The sequence below is a fragment of the Rhopalosiphum padi genome, chromosome 4 (assembly GCF_020882245.1).
Source record: "Rhopalosiphum padi isolate XX-2018 chromosome 4, ASM2088224v1, whole genome shotgun sequence".
NCBI classification, from domain to species: domain Eukaryota; kingdom Metazoa; phylum Arthropoda; class Insecta; order Hemiptera; family Aphididae; genus Rhopalosiphum; species Rhopalosiphum padi.
The window spans coordinates 22,745,367-22,762,413 of NC_083600.1; the positions used below are offsets into that span (position 1 = coordinate 22,745,367).

Genomic DNA, 17,047 nt, shown 5'->3' on the forward strand with positions numbered 1-17,047 from the left:
GTAGAATTATAAAATAAAAAAATTTTCTGCATATAAATAATTTATAATCCCAAGAAAATTTTTTTGGGCCTAATTGCCTGTTTTTAAACAATTAAGTAATGTGAAGTATGAAATGCAAAAAATAATTACACAATAATTAGTCTATAATAAAATGAATTTATATTGTTATAAAATTAATAAATAAATCATTACATCAAATAAAAATTATGATTATGTAAATTATGATGAAACAAAAAATATCTAATATATAATCTAATATATAAAGTATACATTTATTAATAATATTCTTAAAGAATAAACATCAAATATTTAATAAAAATTATATGTGTATAAAAATAATTATCTAAATTTAAGTTAATGCAACCTAACAAATTTGCCAATTGTTTAGAAAACACCAAGCTTATGCAGATAGCACAATTTAATGCCAAACGTGACTATAACAATAATATATATAGCAAATTTGCTAATTAATTAGAATTTGTGATTGTCATTTGTTAATATTTTAATTTCTTGATTTATTATGTTACCAATAAAAATACTGTGATAACTTATAAAAGTTATGGGAAATTTCAAGCAGATGTAGATTTTTTTGGTGTATTATCATATGCTTTGCGTAATCTACGCCTGAATTCCGATGGAAACTTTTCATAGCACTTTTTACATGCTGGTTTTAAGTCACATTCATAAAATTTTGTCTTTTGTGTCATTTTTTGATCACAGAATGAACAAGCAAAATGATGGACACACCAAGCTTTATTCAAAGCAGTAAACACTGAAAATTAAAATAATTATTGAAAACTAATTCAAATTTATCTAATTAATATAATTTTTGTACTTACCATCACCAGCAATTACTTGATTGCAAACAAAGCATAAGTTACCAAATAGCTGATGATAATGAGTTTCACAATAAGCTAAGCCTTTTCTTTCATAATGCCTATGGCCCAAAAATGGTTTTTCACATTTTGCACAAACAAAATGTTCTACATGCCAATGTTTTCCTAGTGCTGTTACTACCCGTTCTTCAATGGGTCGCCGACATGCACCACAAATTGGAATACCCATCTTGTCATGGCATCGTAAACAATACAACTCATTCTAAAAATAATATAATCACATTAATTTTATTTTAAATATTTATAAATTTTTATTTTATACCATTTCGTTAGCTGTATAACCAGATCTATGTTTCAATTCACGAGCATCTGAATTCAGTTCAATACCACAAGCTGTGCAGTTGAAATGATAACCATGATAAACCTCACCTCTGAATCGTAATGGTTTGTCATCGATAACACCACTAAAACCAATAAGATGAATTTAGAGTACGGTAGGAAATGGTTAATTTTTTTTCATATGTTCACATACTGGCACTTAAAACATATATGTCTACCCGACAAAACCGCTTTGTCTGCTGCATTACATTCATGACACAAAGCTCTATTGCGGTTGCGAACAAACCCACGGTCAGCTAGTTCCTTGTTACATACTGCACAGCAGAAGCAGGCTGGATGCCAAGAAGCAGACATTGCCTTGATGACACGTCCAATAACGAATTCACCACATTTACCACAACAGGGTGCGAACAGAACTTGAAAGTCATGTTCACAGTATTTGCGACCTTCAAACTCGTAGAAAAGACCGTCAGGGAATGGCCGGAAACACTGAGAGCATCTGAGAACAGAAAATAAAACATCATTCATAAATTGTTCCACTGTATTTACTCCGAAATAACAATTAATCCGTAATCACTACTTACACAAAACACTGTGGATGCCATAACTCGCCTTGCGAGTTAACAATTTTGTCGTGCGGGTCGAAGCCGTCCCCACAACGGGAGCACGACATGTTACTAAACGACATGGTTACGCTGAAACGGGGTGTCAGTTAAGATGGGTTGATTTCGTGAACGCGATCCGGAGATATGACACTTACCCAGGCATTGAGATCTGATGTGGTCGTTATTCGTCCGCCGTAGAAACTGCTGGTGGTGTCCTGTGGAGAAAAACGAAAAACGTAAATAGATACGCAAATGAATGAAACTCGCGAACGAGGACGGCGATAATAATAATAATAAATGGGTGCGCTCGATCTTATGATTTTCTTTTCTACTCACTTCATATTCAGTTAACTGTAGGCGTTTCAGCAGGTACTCCCACGCTCCAAAATTAGAACGTTCCGGAAACCGACTACCTACAACTATTGGAACGACAGGAAGGAGTCACGACTTACGGGCGTCGTAGTATCGTAACACTCCACAATCGTAGTTACTAGTTTGTACACGCACACTAATGCCGTAGAATCACGATTTACGATTACACGACTGCATATTCCTATTTATGGATAACGTCGTGTCAAGGTCTTCAGGGAAGCAAACGGAACGCGTCCATGTGATAATAAAAAGATTTTTGCGTTTTCGGTTTCGTTTTTTTTTTCATTCATCAAGTTGGCGCTTCTGTCTCATCCCTACCACTGAAGCGATTTTAAGATTTAACAAATTATACAAGCAAGCTGGAGTAGATGGTAGTTTCCGTTATCCGTTGTCGTGACTTTTTTTTTTTATCACTATACAGTATACAATTCAAAAATCAAAAATTCGAAATCGGTGTTTAGAGTACTATTTGCTCTACATATATCAAGATCTATTCTTTATAGATTTTGACATTATATATTCAAATCACGACACCGTTAAAATCAATTCGTGTTCAGATCTATTCGTTTGGATTTCATTAGAAAATCGTTGTGTAATATCTTTTATTGTTTATCGTATCCAAACGACAGAATAGCGAAATGGAACCTATGGCTCTGGGATCACCCTCGCATGACAGTCCACAGAAACCTACTTATCTTCCAGGTTACTTGATGGGTGAGCGTGCTCAATCGCCGATTGGTAATGTTTCCATCAGCACAATGTCTCCGTTACGTACTAATCGTAGTCATACCTCGGATGTACACACTACGTTTTTAATGAGAAATTTTCATCATGAACTAAGCGATAAACCGTACGTATTATACTACTATGATTGGTCTAAAAGAATACTTCATTACAACGTTTTGTTTGCTTTTTCAGATCTTCCACTCCTATCTCAAATCGAGTCAATGATGAACCAACAAAAGCTCCAACAATTGATTTATTTGATATGCTCAATACTTCTGATTATAGAGAAGAGCAGTATATATTATAATATATTATATTCTAAATTTTATTTTAGCAATCGTTCGTCATACTTATACAAACTATTATTTTTTAATGCAGGTGTAACAATAAAGAAAACAAACAATTTTATTCTGATAAAAACAATTTGTTGGAACAACCCAAAACTGCCCCGGGATGTTGGATTACAGTTTTTGGCTATTCTATTTCAAATAAAGATGAAATATTATCTAAATTTATACACATGGTGTCTTGTTGTGATGTGAGACAAGCTGGGCCAAATTGGGCACACATATGTTATAGTGATTCTACAGATTATCATCGAGCTCTGTTATTTAATGGTCATGTAACCAATAATGGAGCTATGATTGGAGTTATTCCATGTAATGATAAGGTAAGAGATACTATTACTCAATAGTCAACAGTTATATTACATTTAATGTTTATACAAATATTACTTTTCAGACAATTTTAAATGAAAATATTAGCCCTACTGAATCACATCCAGGACAAAATACTGAAGTTTTATCAAAATCTATGCGTTCACCTATTTTAGGTCAACAATTTTCAAGTCCAAATGATTCAATTTCCAAGAGAAATAATATTAGACCAATGGCTATAAAACCTATACCTATTCAAGGAAAAGATGTAAGTTTCCTTATTGATTTATCAACAAATTAACTGTACTATTTAAATAATTATATAAAAATAAATTGTTATAATTTTTAATAGAACTCTCCTTCAGCTACAACTTCAAATGGTATTGTTACAAAAACTTTGGAATATTTGTTTGGTTGGTAGGTAAGATACTTAAATGTGCGTATGACAAAATCACTAATAGATTTTCAAACCATTGTTTATATTTTATTAATTAATATTTTTTTTTTTTAAATAAATTTTTAATTAATAGCAAATAAAATTATTATTGATAATTTGAATTTCAAACCGATGTAAGTCCTTTAATTATATTGTAATAAATATCCAAACCTCTAATAAATGTTTTCTCGTTTAGAAATTCGTTATGATCATGTAATAAAGTTTTTGTTTGGTTCATTGGGGAAAATCCCAAAACCGGTATGCCAACCTATTAAAATTTTAATATATGTGATATTATTAAAATACTTGTAATTAAATATTTTTATACTTTACGTTTCTTATAAATTTGCTATCTGTTCCTGCGGGAAATATACAAGTATTGATTTTCATATCCCTAAAACAATATTTGATTTTATTTCAAGTTAAAATCTTTTTATACTTATACTTACATTTTATCACATTCACTTTTGAATGCAATCCACCATGGATTACTATTATCAATTTTAGTTGGTTTAACACGAATTGGATTATCCTTAAATTTTACGTAGACACCTGGACCAGCATTACGACACCATTCTTGTACGGTTTCTTTCATTTTTTCTATATCTATATCAATTGCTAACCGTATATCAAAAGTAACTGATAGTTCAGTTGGCACAACATTTATCTGACACCCCCCATTAATCATTGTTAAGTTTATAGTTGTCACATCCCCCGGTCCTAAATCACTGTTTTTTAATTTATTTTTTTCATATTCTCTCCAATTCATAAATTTATTAATTATATATTGTAATTTTTCTCCAGCTGTATTCTCATGTAGTATTGAACCATGTCCAGTCTGGCCAGTACAAGTTATAATTAAATCTACAAAAAATAATGTAATTCTTATTTTAAAATAGATTATAATAATTATATTGTAAACTGGTATATAACTTACACCAAGAAGTTCTTTCACAATAATAAACATCAAAAACTTCATTCGGCGTTGCTATCCCTTCATCCAGAGCAAAACCTATATTTAGTTCTGCAAACTCCCGAGTTGTAACAAATTTAGCCATACCAAACTTACTTCCAATTTCTTCATCTAAACTAATACATTAATTTTATTTTTAAGAACAATTTAATAATTATATTTACCCGGTGTAAAACATATGTGTATAGTTCTTTTCAATTTAAGGTTTTCTGTAATATACTTTCTGATCGTTTCTAAATATTGAATGCCAACACATTTCATATCTTGTGCTCCTCTAGCATAAATATTTCCACTTTCATCTTTATATGCAGAAAATGGTTCATGTGTCCATTTCTCCTAAACAAAAATATTCAAGCTAAAATCTATATAAACAAATTCAAAATAGGTAATAAAAAAATATTACTAACTAAATACACTGGAACAACATCCATATGAGAAGTGAGTAATATTGATGATAATTCAGTTTTTTGTCCTACCCATGTAATAATTGCAATTGGTTTGCCAGGGGCCATATAGTAAACTTTTAATGGGAGACCTAATCTTTGGGCTTGACGTTCAAGAAACCTTATACATTCACCTGTTTGTAAGATTTAACTAATTTATATCTATTCATTAAATGATTCAAAAATTATAATATTTAAGTATTTAGATTAAAATTAAAAATACAAACTGTAGTCGACATTTGGTTGAACTGTTGGTATCCGTAGATATTCTCTAAATATGGTTACTGATTCATGTTCAAGTGAGTTGGTTGAAGCCATCTTAGAATTTTAAATTTTCAATACTATTTTATTTTAAACAATTGATTGTATGTTATAATACTCACTACCTACGACAATAAAAAAATATATTTTTAATCATGCTCACTACAAAGTATTTACTATCGCTAAATATGAAATATGTACTAATTTTATAATTTGTTGATAATGAATAATAATAAAAATAATTTCACTAAATAGAGTATATGATGAAATAAATCTTACATTACTTGTATTTACATTACTTGAGTTAATATTCTTGATAAATTTAACATAGCATAAAGAAAAAACTAGATCAAAAATATTATCAAGTATTAATTTATAATGTCATCACTTCATCAATTAGTTATGTATGAAATTAAATGTGTTTTAGTACTCATTATCTTTGTGTTTAATAACGATAACAGTATGATTAACGAGGTACATATTCAAATATTTATCATGTTCTGTGAATATATTGAAGTGTCAGTTTTAATAATGTTTAAGATACTAATATATTATACTTGTAAATATGTTACATTCAATTGTTATTCTTGAAACTGGTTAAATTTTTAATTTGTCTATTTTCTGCATACCAAGTTGAACGTTGGAATATTAATATTAGACAAAAATAAATCTAAAATAAACTAATCCTAGTTTATTTTTATTGTGTATGCTCCTATATTTAAAAAAAGTATTTTAATAAAACTTTACAAAACTGGTACAGTTGGTACACTACTATACAAAAGTTATTCATAAATTATGAATCATAATCATTATCTCATGGCATACTATTTTTATAGTATTTTGTGACCGTTATGGCCATAGTACATGTGTATTAATGAAGTATAGCCAGTACAGGGTTCTCTGTGATTTTTAGAAAATATTTACGTACTATTAGTAAAAAACAACCAATGCAGTAATAACGCTATTTAGAAGTAAATATTATATGGCTACATAATATGTAGGCTCATCACATCAAAACTAAAAGATTAGCATTGAATCATCGTTTTCGCATACTTAAACCTTTATTAACCAATAATAAATATACCTCTATTAGAATTTAGAACAACACACTTTTGAAACCATTATGGACCTACGGCCTTAAACTTTGATGCTTTGCGAAAAATCCAAACCTTACAAAATATTGCTCTTAGAAAACTTACAAATGTTCCATCTTACGTGTCAAATCATACATTACATTCAGACTTAATCTTTTATAATAGATTCCATAGCCGCCTAAATAATCATCCAAATTCATTAATAAAAAAATGGACGGCTTCTTTCAACAAAACTTCATGACTTTGTAAAATTTATCACATATTCTTATTGTGTCTAGTATAATTGATACAGGATAAAAATCACGCTAACATCAAATTAAGTTTTGATGTATTTTATAAAATATCATGGTGATGTAATTCATACATCAATTTACACAAAAATGGTAGTTTTTGGTTTTTGCTTGTGTATAGAAAATATAATTAATACTGTCTGCAATATATTTTTTTGCTTAAATTTAGGAAATTTTAGAATTTATATTTAAATTAAATAATTAGTCATTAACGTTTAATATATTTTGAATAAATAATACAACAATTTATTAAAACATAACATTACATACTAATTAAAAATAATGTTTAAAATTGATATATTCCTTAAATATTATTTAAATATATCACATTTGGAACAAAAGTATTCATGTCATTAAAATTAATATTCAATTTGTGTTGGTATTTTTTTTTTTTTTGTATAAAGTAAAATAAGAAGTATAATATTCTTAGAATTAATAACAAATATAATAATTTCCATCATTAAAATTAATTAACATATTAAGATAAAATAAATAGTTGTAATTTAAACAGATGCAAGACTCTTAATAATATTATAATAAATATCTATGCCATCCAGGAATGTCTTCTCATTCAAAAATTCATCATGATCGTGCAAAAGAATAGGAGTATTATTTATTGGCGAAAATCCTAAAGCTGGAATACCAACCTGCAAATAAAAAAATAATCAATATTTATAAAATCACTTTTAATAACTGACAACCGTGTCATGCACAACAGTCTTTTTTATAGAAGATCTAAATAAGTCTATAATTAGATACTATAAAATAACTTTCAAAAACTATTCAGTTAAGTGAAACAATTTAATATCATTTTAATTTTATATAAACATATATATGTTACGGGCAATGTAAATAACAAATTTTTTTTTTAACCAACTAATATTATTTTTTATTATTATTTTCAATTATAATCATTACCTATTTATAATATTGATTTTTTTTAAAAACAATGATTATTAATTTTATTTATGTATCATAATGTTACAAATATTTTGATGGAATAACAAAACAAATTAACAAGTATGTATCATCATTTTACTTTTATAAACGAAACTATATACTTCTTTACTTTTTACATGTTTTAAAAATGGAATCCAAATTTTACGAACATTTGAACAAAGTTATCGAAACAAAAAAGACAACTGCAGAAGGTAATTGTGTAAAATTATATGCTTATAATGAAGTTATTTAAAATTTTACATGAAATACATTTATCTATTGGGCACGGTGGTAGAAATCATATGGAATATGAAATAAATATAAAATTTAAAAATATAACTAGAGAAACAATAATGTCATTTTTAAATTTTTGGAAGTCATGCGAGAGAAAAGGAAATACGGTGAAAAAAGGATTGATTGTTATTTGTACCAATTATTTCTGGAAACTATTTTTTCATTAATTTTGAATTGGTTTTCTACTCTAGCTTCAGTTGTTTTAAATAGGTAATTAATTATTTCATAATATTTAGATTTACTAATAAAAGTACTGTTAGCCTTTTTCGTTTCGATAACTTTGTTCAAATGTTCGTAAAATTTGGATTCCATTTTTAAAACATGTATAAAGTAACGAAGTATATAGTTTCATTTATAAAAATAAAATGATGATACATACTTGTTAATTTGTTTTGTTATTCCATCAATATATTTGTAATATTATGGTACATGAATAAAATTAATAATCATTATTTTTTAAAAAAATCAATACTATAAATAGGTAATGATTATAATTTATAATAATAATAAAAAATAATATTAGTTGGTTAAAAAAAATTTGTGATTTACATTGCCTGGGCAAGACCACATTGACAGTAATGCATACATTGCCCGTAACATATACATTATTCAATGATGACGTATTGCCATATGCATGTATTATTTCTTTCTCAATAATATACTTTAGTACATGTTTTGAAGTTCAAATTTGTGCAATAAGCTTAAATATTAAAGTAAATTGATCTATTTTAAAACTTAAAAGTAAGAACATTATCTGTAATCTTTTATTAGTTTTTAAGCAAATATATCAAATATTAATATTTTAATACGTTCATAACTTACTTTAAAATTGAAATATCATAAAAAACCAACAGGAAAATACAGATAATATTTTAAGTTTGATAATTTGTCAATTCACTCTTATATTAAAGCTAACAAGACAAAATTGGAATTTCTACAAATATATTTTGGTATGTATGCATTAGTAAGACAGAGACAACACATATGTATATGATGTTCTCTAAAACATTTCAGAAATATATTATTATATTGTTTAAATACCTCTCTAATATATCTACTATCTGTTGCACCAGGAAATACATATGTTTTTGTTTTTAAATTCCTGAAATAAAAAATTAATATTAGTTTTTCATAAAAATATTATTTAATACAATTTAACAATTCATTTATTACCATTTTAAATTGGATTAAATCTATTTATTCTATACTAAGTTAGAGTATATATTAAGATATTTATGTAGTATTGTAGTCAATACCAATATTATAACATATATCAGTAATCCTTTTAGTTTTCCCATATTTCATTAAAAGCTAGGTAAGTAGGAGAAAATAATCATAGAATTATTAAAACTTAAAGCAGTTAACCGAAAAACTCATCTTTTACTGTGCATTTTCACAATAAATGGTAGCCATAATGGCTCTCTTGGTAAGTAGTATAAATATTATTATATACTCTACTCAGAAAGAGATCGTACCTCGGCGGCAACCAGTTTTTGTCGAGCGGCAGTCAGACAACACCCATTTGTCCACCCTACCGAGTCAACTATCTGCAGGCCTGCTGTGTAGTAAAGCCACGCCCATGTGCATAAGTTGGCCGCCGAGGTACAATTTTATTCCGAATAGAGTATAAGTAATAATATTTCACTATGATAAAAATGTTAATAACTTTTTTAACAATTTTTTATTTAGGAAATAACTATAATTTGATTTTAATACTTACATTTTATCACATTCATTTTTAAATGTAACCCACCATGGGTTTTCTGGTCCGAGTAGTGTGGGCTGAATGAATGCGCTTTTATTGATGAATTCCAAAGTTACACCTTCACCAGCTTCCTCACACCATTTTCTAACAGTGTTTTCTATTGTTGTAGTATCTACAGCAATACTCAATCGTACATCAAAACTAACTGACAACTCTGGTGGCACCACATTTACTTGACATCCTCCACTTAACATTGTTAAATTTATTGATGTAACATCTCCAGCATTCAATTTACAAGTTTTCATCCTTAATTTTTCATGCTCCCTCCAATTCATAAATTTGTTTATGATATATTGTAACTTTTCTCCAGCTGTATTTTCATGTATTAACGAACCATGTCCAGGTGTACCAGAACATTTTATTTGAAGATCTATCAATAAAAAAAATGTTAATATGACGTTTACATATTATAATTATTTTATATTACTTACGCCATAAAGTCCGCTCTCCATAGTATACGCTGAAACTGTCATCGCTACTAGCTAATCCTTCATCTAATGCAAAACCAACATTCAATGATGCAAATTCAGGTGATCCAACAAACAATTTCATTCCCAAATGTCCACCTATTTCTTCATCTAAAACAAAATATAAATAAAACTTATTATCATAATGTTAGCATAAAATTAAAAACACACAAACCAGGCACAAATGACATATGTATAGTTCTATCAAAAACTAATTTTTCTTTTATATATTTTCGTATTGTTTCTATGTATTGTATTCCAACACATTTCATATCTTGTGATCCTCTGGCATAAATGTTTCCGTTTTTATCTTTGTGTGCAGAAAATGGATCATAAGTCCAACATTCCTGTACACAAAAACAAGGGAATTATATAAATTTGTAAGAAGTGATGTTTTAAATTGTATAATCTAATTAGGGACATTAGATTTTGTAGATAAATTAAATTTGTATAATTTTAAAATTATATTTATTTAATAATAATTATTATTTTCCAAAATCTTTTTGTTAGAATACATGCTAATTAATAATTCAACTTAAAAAAATATATAATTCTTTAACGATGGATAAGAATTTATAATGTAATAATATTTACAGGATATACTGGAACGACATCTGTATGAGAGTTAAGTAGTATAGAAGGAAGTTCTGGTTTTTGTCCAAGCCATGTTATAACTACTATTGGTTTTCCAGGGGCCATATAATAAATATTTGATGGAAGATTTAAGCTTTGTGCTTGACGCAATAGAAATTCAACACATTTACCTACAGAAAATAAAAAATATTTTTTACTTATATTATTAATAACCATGATAAAATGTACATACTATAGTCAACATCAGGATGAACGGTGGGGATACGTAAATATTCGCGAAAATTAGTTACAGCTTCATTTTCATCACCATCTTTGTTGGAAGCCATTTTTCTCCTTTTAATTTTTAAAAGTTCAGTCTATATTATCATCAAATAAACTAAATTAATAATACTAAAATAACCATTATTTCATTTCTATTTAATAGACTTCTAATATTGCCTGTTGTTAATACATTTTATTACAAATAATTAGATTTGGATTAACATGCATTAAAAACTCTCAAAGATTAGAAAATATGTTTTATTTTATGAAGATAAATAACTTGTAATTCAATAAATACTTATGTTATTTTATCAGTAATTACTAATTAATATGTATTAGTTATAAAATGACCATGCACTGAGCAACTTAACACAAAACACAATTTATTTTTATCTTATTAATCTGTCTATCGATTGTACAAACTAAACAATACTAGTATATTTTATTATTTTATCATAATATGTATTAATATTAATTAACTTTTTAGTAATTAATTAAAAAAATAATAATTGAACATAATTTTTAGAATAAAACTAAAATACGTTTTTAAAATTTAACACTTCATAGTACAAATAATACATTATACAATTATAGCTTAAAATTATTTCAAAATATAAATGTTATTTTTTAACAAAAATACTTATTTATTCCTTGATCATTTTTTTTTATCAAAAATTAATATTTGCTAATAATATTTTTTTTTACTTCAAGTGTTTAAACTTTGTACACAAATTATTAAATGTAACCTTAAGACAAAATTTAAACCTAGCCAAATTCCCATACATAGCTATTACTAATAATAAATATATAAAAAAATATGTTGCCAGCAAGAATACAAAAATAAATTTATAATTAATTTAACAAAACAAATTGTAAACATCTATGATTAACTATTGTATTAGTTTAATTTAATACCAAAGAAAAAGTATACCAAGACAGATATAATTAAAATTAATAAAAATAGTACTAATTTAAATTAAAATTGTTACAGTTAGGATGATTTATTTTTTTTTTTTTAATAATAATTTATTCATTCTCCAATGAACCTACATATATATTTTCCAAAAAATTTACTTATAAACATACAATTTTGTATTAGTTATTAGACCATAAATAAAGTTCTATGCTGGTTTTGATTATAAAAATTAGACAATTTAATCATGGCATCTGGAAATTAGATCTACACTGTTCAGTGCAAATATAAAATTTGGATAATATAATAAAATGGAATCAATTCAACTATCTATACTTGAATTTCATAAAAATCAATTTAAAATATTGATATAATATTTTGTTTAGTGGATAATAAAAATTTAAAGTGTAAAAATTATTTGTTAGGTTTAATAGTTTATTATAAAAAAAAATAATAATATTGATATTATGGAATTCAAAAAATATTCTCACCATGATAGTATTAAAATAATATTATGTTTTAAATTATACATTAGTTATTTGGCCAATTGTATTCCATTATTGATCATAACACAAGTCAGCACTTTGTGTTTGCCTGTATAACAAATATGAATGATAAAAGAAAATATTAAATAAACCTAAAATTGAATAAAATGTACAACCTTGCAATGATTTTCAACTGTGATTAAAATAAATAAAAATATACTCAAAATCCCTAAATTCAAATCGCAACAACAAAGTTTTCCTTGCAGCCCACCAATGAAATTAAGTTTTAACAAATAATTCTAAAATAAAAAAAAAACAGTCAACTACAAGATATTAGTAATTGATAATTATAAAGCGTAAAATTTCATAAATTGAATTTGTATTATAATATGTTTAAATACTAACAAAGTATATATAATTTAATATAAATCTTAATAATATCGAATCGAACATTACATAATATAATATTGCGGCGCACGACTTACTTGTTAATTGTTATTATAGAGTATGCTGTGTGATATGTTTAGAAATCACTACATCAGAAGACGTTTGTAAATAATTGGTAATTTATAAATAATATGATATTATAGTAATCAGTAATCACTGCATGTACCTACAACTACAATGTGGGTTCGACAGTATTACAATAATTAATTCGCATATATCACTAAATGTAGGTATGGATTTAATAAATGGGTATTATTGTATATTTGTATGTGTGTGTGTGTGTGTGTGTGCGTGCGTGTCTTAGAGTTAATTGGCATTGTAATATAATTTAATCGTTATTGCCCACTTAAAATTCTACATATTTTAATTATTAATGATACTATATATTATATTCGTTCGTTCGTTAACGTTATCATCCCAACGATAGCCACCGCCAACAGAACAATAGACAATAGTTGTTTCTCTCATAAAACGTATACGCATATTATTGTTATAATATTATATTATATAATACGTGTCTTACGTAAATTCCTCAACCGACCACGTACAGGACACCAGGACAGGACAACGGTTTACGACGAACTGACGAAGAACAAGAGTGACGAGTATCGAGTGATTACAGATTACAAACACCGCGCACGCCGAGTGCCGACTAATCGGTGGCAGTGGCCACTACTCTACTGAATGATGCTGTTGTATAAGCTGTTGTTTGTAGCCGTATTCATAACTCGTTGTACTCGGCTGTAGTGCTGTAACTTGTAAAATTTTGGCGGACTACAAACTGTCTCGAGTCCGACCATGATAAATTACACATTTGATTTAGACAATTTAGCCATATTGTGTCCGCTTCCTGCGCCACGCCGTCACTCGTCAGTCGTCTGCCCGCGCAATTATTATAATAGTTTAAATAATTCAAATTTCAATTATTATTTATCTCTCTACTGTTATCGTTAACTACCGTTATCAACGGTCGTTTTTTTGTGACCACGATCCTCTGATTATCATATTTTGACGCCGTCGCAGTTTTCTATCCGCTATCCGCCCTTCCTCACTCCTCGAGTATCCCTACAAACAGTAGGTACAAACTCGGTACGCACTACGCATCTTACCTTAGATTAGGCTACAATAAGGCAACAATAAGTTGTTCATAAATCATAATTATTACACAGAATAAATTATGAACTTTATTTTTCATTTTTATTCTGTGATTATTATTAAAATGTAGGGCACGGACTTTGTTGTGTAGTTGTGTTAGCATTTTCTATATGACTATATTCCTACATATAAAGCAGTTATTATTATTGTTGTTCATATCTTTTATAATATTTAATGTCTAAAATAAACTCAAGAAACCTAATTTTCGATAAAAATAATATTCACAATTAATCTTATTTAATCTCATAAAAAAATTAATGGTTTGGTTATGTTCCAATTTGACCAACCACTACCATATTTTCTGTCAACAATTCAATGACACAAACTGGTGTAGATTCTCCTAAAAAATAAATGTGCTTAAGACTTAGAAATGTACTACTCTTGGCTGATTTATACATAGAAAACAAACCGTTGTCTGGTTAATTTTTTTTAACCACGAATTTCTTACTAAATCGATGTAAAAGCGGTTAATTAATGTTTTTGTGAGATGTGACTGTAGAATGCCTATAGAGTATAGACCGATTAAACCGAGAGCCTATAGGCAAAAGCGTACGGTGTACAACGGTTGGGTGGGCCGACTGGGCCGTGGGCACTATTATATACAATTCTATACTCAGCTTTACCGTCCAGAAATAGATGACCCAACAGTTTATGTATTTTATTTTATTTAAACGCATAAATTAGGTTAATTATGATTAAATATGGTTAACCATTATTGTTCAAACAATTCAATACCATAACCTTATGTCCTTATACTCTTGAGTGGTCAAAATTAAAAATTCCTACTGTCCAATTGCAATATGAATCAATTTTAATTATTTTGTTGTAATTCAAAAATATTATTTGTGGCCTCGCTGAGACTTGAAACTTTTACGTATATAACTATATTTTTTATACACAATGCTATTTTCAAAATATTTAGATTTATTTTAAGCTATTGCCTATTTATACCACGAACCTATCCACACCATTCTACGGTAAGTGGTATTGACCCAAAAATGTATAACTATTATATTATAATAATAATAATACACGATATTAAATAAACGTAATAATTTCGAAAAAAAATTTTACTACATTACTCATAGTTAAGTAAATTTCTATAATAACATTATATATTTACCCTAAAATAGTATAACACGGGTATACCTATTAAGTAACATGGTTACAGATCGTCTTCGCTCAAAATCGTTTTTCGTAAGTATTCAATGAATAAAATTTAACACAACATTTACAATGACCTTAGTACCCTACTGTACAACGAAGTGGTTAACGGTTAACTAATTATTCCATTTTAGATTCTGAGCAAAGCAATGAATGTTGGGATTTTACAATGGCATATGTTTTTTTCTGTCTGCTGTCACCTTTTGGAGTAGTAAAAATACATTTTAACTTTGAGAGTGGTTTCTGGTAGCAAATTGGATCTAGTTCAAAGCTTGGGGGATTAAAAGTAAAAAATTCACAGGATTTTTCAAATGTTATACATTTAATCAAACATGCTTCATTAATCACCTGTCATATATATTCGAGAATTCAAAACTAATATCCCAAAAATTCGCAAAAACCTAATTGCATAATAAATAATAAAAAAATTCTTAAAACGTAATTAAATTCGTTTTTTTAATTCTATTTATTTAAAATTTTAAATTTATTCAATCTATATTAGTATCATCTAAATCTAAATGTTATTTAAAACTTTCACAGTGTGGTCGTATTGTATGATTTGATGATAAAATAATGTTTATAAAAAGTTTATCAGCTCCATAATAGTTGTATTGTTCTAGCTAGAGCCAGTTTAATGAAATTAGTGGCCCTGCAGAGCCAATTTATTTTTGGGGGCTTTAATTTTACAAAAAAATTATTTTTATAATAAGATGTAAATTGATAATTATAAATTAAATAAGAAAAATATTTTCCCCCGGAGAGCAAATTTACATTATATAGTTAATTTATTACAAAATACAATTTAATAATTATCTGTTAAAATATAAAATATAAATAGTAATAATACAAATAAATACAAACAAATGATTATTTAAAATATATTTTACTAGATTTACTTGATGCTAAAATATCTAAAACTAAAACGTTATCAAATGAGAGTTTTTACATAATATGTGATATGTCATTTTAAATTGATATACCTAATATTGTTAATGAAGTCAATCTATCTTCAATCTATGTAAATCTTATAATCGATTTTTAATTAGAGCCAACTTTGATAATAAACGTTCTTCTTTACAGTTTTCGACGGTATTTTCAGGCATAAGCATAATCCTCTAAGTGTGTATACTTGTGAATAGCTCATAATAAGTGTAGGTACATTGTACTAATGTAGTATACATTTATATTTATATTGTACGAGTGTAAGTTATATAAATTTAAATAAAAACTTAAAATTTGAATTCAATACAAGATATTTGTATTTTAAATTATATATTTTCAATATATCGTCTTTTTTTAAATAAATTGACAACATATCTCATTCATTAGGATGAAAACATCCAAATTAGTTAGTGATACTGTAGTATTGAAAATTTGCAGCATACTCGTAGTTCTTATAGCTAAATGTTTGCTTCATTTGCTTCTTATTGTCCATTGAAGAAAACATTATACGTGAATATTATTACTTATTATACCTATTTTATATTTAAGGGCTCGACTTAATTGCGCCTATGGGCTATGATCCTATTGCC

General features: G+C 27.2%; 4 protein-coding genes across 4 annotated transcripts; 1 reads left to right on the plus strand and 3 right to left on the minus strand.

Annotated features, from left to right (window-relative positions):
• Window positions 1-136: 136 nt before the first annotated feature.
• LOC132930748 (LIM and senescent cell antigen-like-containing domain protein 1) lies at window positions 137-2,286 on the minus strand. Its single transcript, XM_060996781.1, has 7 exons — window positions 2,117-2,286; window positions 1,936-1,995; window positions 1,760-1,870; window positions 1,369-1,674; window positions 1,159-1,300; window positions 840-1,098; window positions 137-772 (listed from the first exon to the last, which is right to left on the minus strand). Exons 2-7 carry the CDS (start codon window positions 1,941-1,943, stop codon window positions 570-572), a joined length of 1,029 nt encoding a protein of 342 aa, XP_060852764.1. The 5' UTR covers window positions 1,944-1,995; window positions 2,117-2,286; the 3' UTR covers window positions 137-569.
• Window positions 2,287-2,500: 214 nt separating this feature from the next.
• Window positions 2,501-4,099, plus strand: LOC132930749 (nucleoporin NUP35-like). Its single transcript, XM_060996782.1, has 5 exons — window positions 2,501-3,002; window positions 3,071-3,172; window positions 3,257-3,548; window positions 3,620-3,802; window positions 3,887-4,099. Exons 1-5 carry the CDS (start codon window positions 2,791-2,793, stop codon window positions 3,953-3,955), a joined length of 858 nt encoding a protein of 285 aa, XP_060852765.1. The 5' UTR covers window positions 2,501-2,790; the 3' UTR covers window positions 3,956-4,099.
• Window positions 3,997-5,872, minus strand: LOC132930746 (aminoacylase-1-like). The gene is made up of 7 exons (XM_060996777.1): window positions 5,614-5,872; window positions 5,351-5,520; window positions 5,108-5,279; window positions 4,908-5,054; window positions 4,420-4,834; window positions 4,304-4,364; window positions 3,997-4,238 (listed from the first exon to the last, which is right to left on the minus strand). Exons 1-7 carry the CDS (start codon window positions 5,702-5,704, stop codon window positions 4,095-4,097), a joined length of 1,200 nt encoding a protein of 399 aa, XP_060852760.1. The 5' UTR covers window positions 5,705-5,872; the 3' UTR covers window positions 3,997-4,094.
• Window positions 5,873-7,232: 1,360 nt separating this feature from the next.
• On the minus strand, window positions 7,233-14,098 carry LOC132930745 (aminoacylase-1-like). The gene is made up of 9 exons (XM_060996776.1): window positions 13,720-14,098; window positions 12,756-12,858; window positions 11,323-11,446; window positions 11,091-11,260; window positions 10,672-10,843; window positions 10,461-10,607; window positions 9,985-10,399; window positions 9,306-9,366; window positions 7,233-7,678 (listed from the first exon to the last, which is right to left on the minus strand). Exons 2-9 carry the CDS (start codon window positions 12,756-12,758, stop codon window positions 7,535-7,537), a joined length of 1,236 nt encoding a protein of 411 aa, XP_060852759.1. The 5' UTR covers window positions 12,759-12,858; window positions 13,720-14,098; the 3' UTR covers window positions 7,233-7,534.
• Between the last annotated feature and the right edge of the window lie 2,949 nt (window positions 14,099-17,047).

Excerpts from the sequence above, each read along its gene's own strand:
- LOC132930748 (XM_060996781.1), bottom strand. Across the intron at positions 1,301-1,368 it reads CATATATGTTTTAAGTGCCA|TGGTGTTATCGATGACAAAC; the intron begins GTATGTGAACAT and ends TATTGGTTTTAG. Across the intron at positions 1,099-1,158 it reads GTTATACAGCTAACGAAATG|AATGAGTTGTATTGTTTACG; the intron begins GTATAAAATAAA and ends TATTATTTTTAG.
- LOC132930749 (XM_060996782.1), top strand. The coding sequence starts at position 2,791 with ATGGAACCTATGGCTCTGGGATCACCCTCGCATGACAGTCCACAGAAA. Across the intron at positions 3,549-3,619 it reads TTATTCCATGTAATGATAAG|ACAATTTTAAATGAAAATAT; the intron begins GTAAGAGATACT and ends ATTACTTTTCAG. Across the intron at positions 3,803-3,886 it reads TACCTATTCAAGGAAAAGAT|AACTCTCCTTCAGCTACAAC; the intron begins GTAAGTTTCCTT and ends AATTTTTAATAG.
- LOC132930746 (XM_060996777.1), bottom strand. The coding sequence starts at position 5,704 with ATGGCTTCAACCAACTCACTTGAACATGAATCAGTAACCATATTTAGA. Across the intron at positions 5,521-5,613 it reads TCAACCAAATGTCGACTACA|GTGAATGTATAAGGTTTCTT; the intron begins GTTTGTATTTTT and ends TCTTACAAACAG. Across the intron at positions 5,055-5,107 it reads ACACATATGTTTTACACCGG|ATGAAGAAATTGGAAGTAAG; the intron begins GTAAATATAATT and ends GTATTAGTTTAG.
- LOC132930745 (XM_060996776.1), bottom strand. Across the intron at positions 10,400-10,460 it reads TGGAGAGCGGACTTTATGGC|ATCTTCAAATAAAATGTTCT; the intron begins GTAAGTAATATA and ends TTTTATTGATAG. Across the intron at positions 7,679-9,305 it reads ATAGTAGATATATTAGAGAG|GTTGGTATTCCAGCTTTAGG; the intron begins GTATTTAAACAA and ends TTTTATTTGCAG.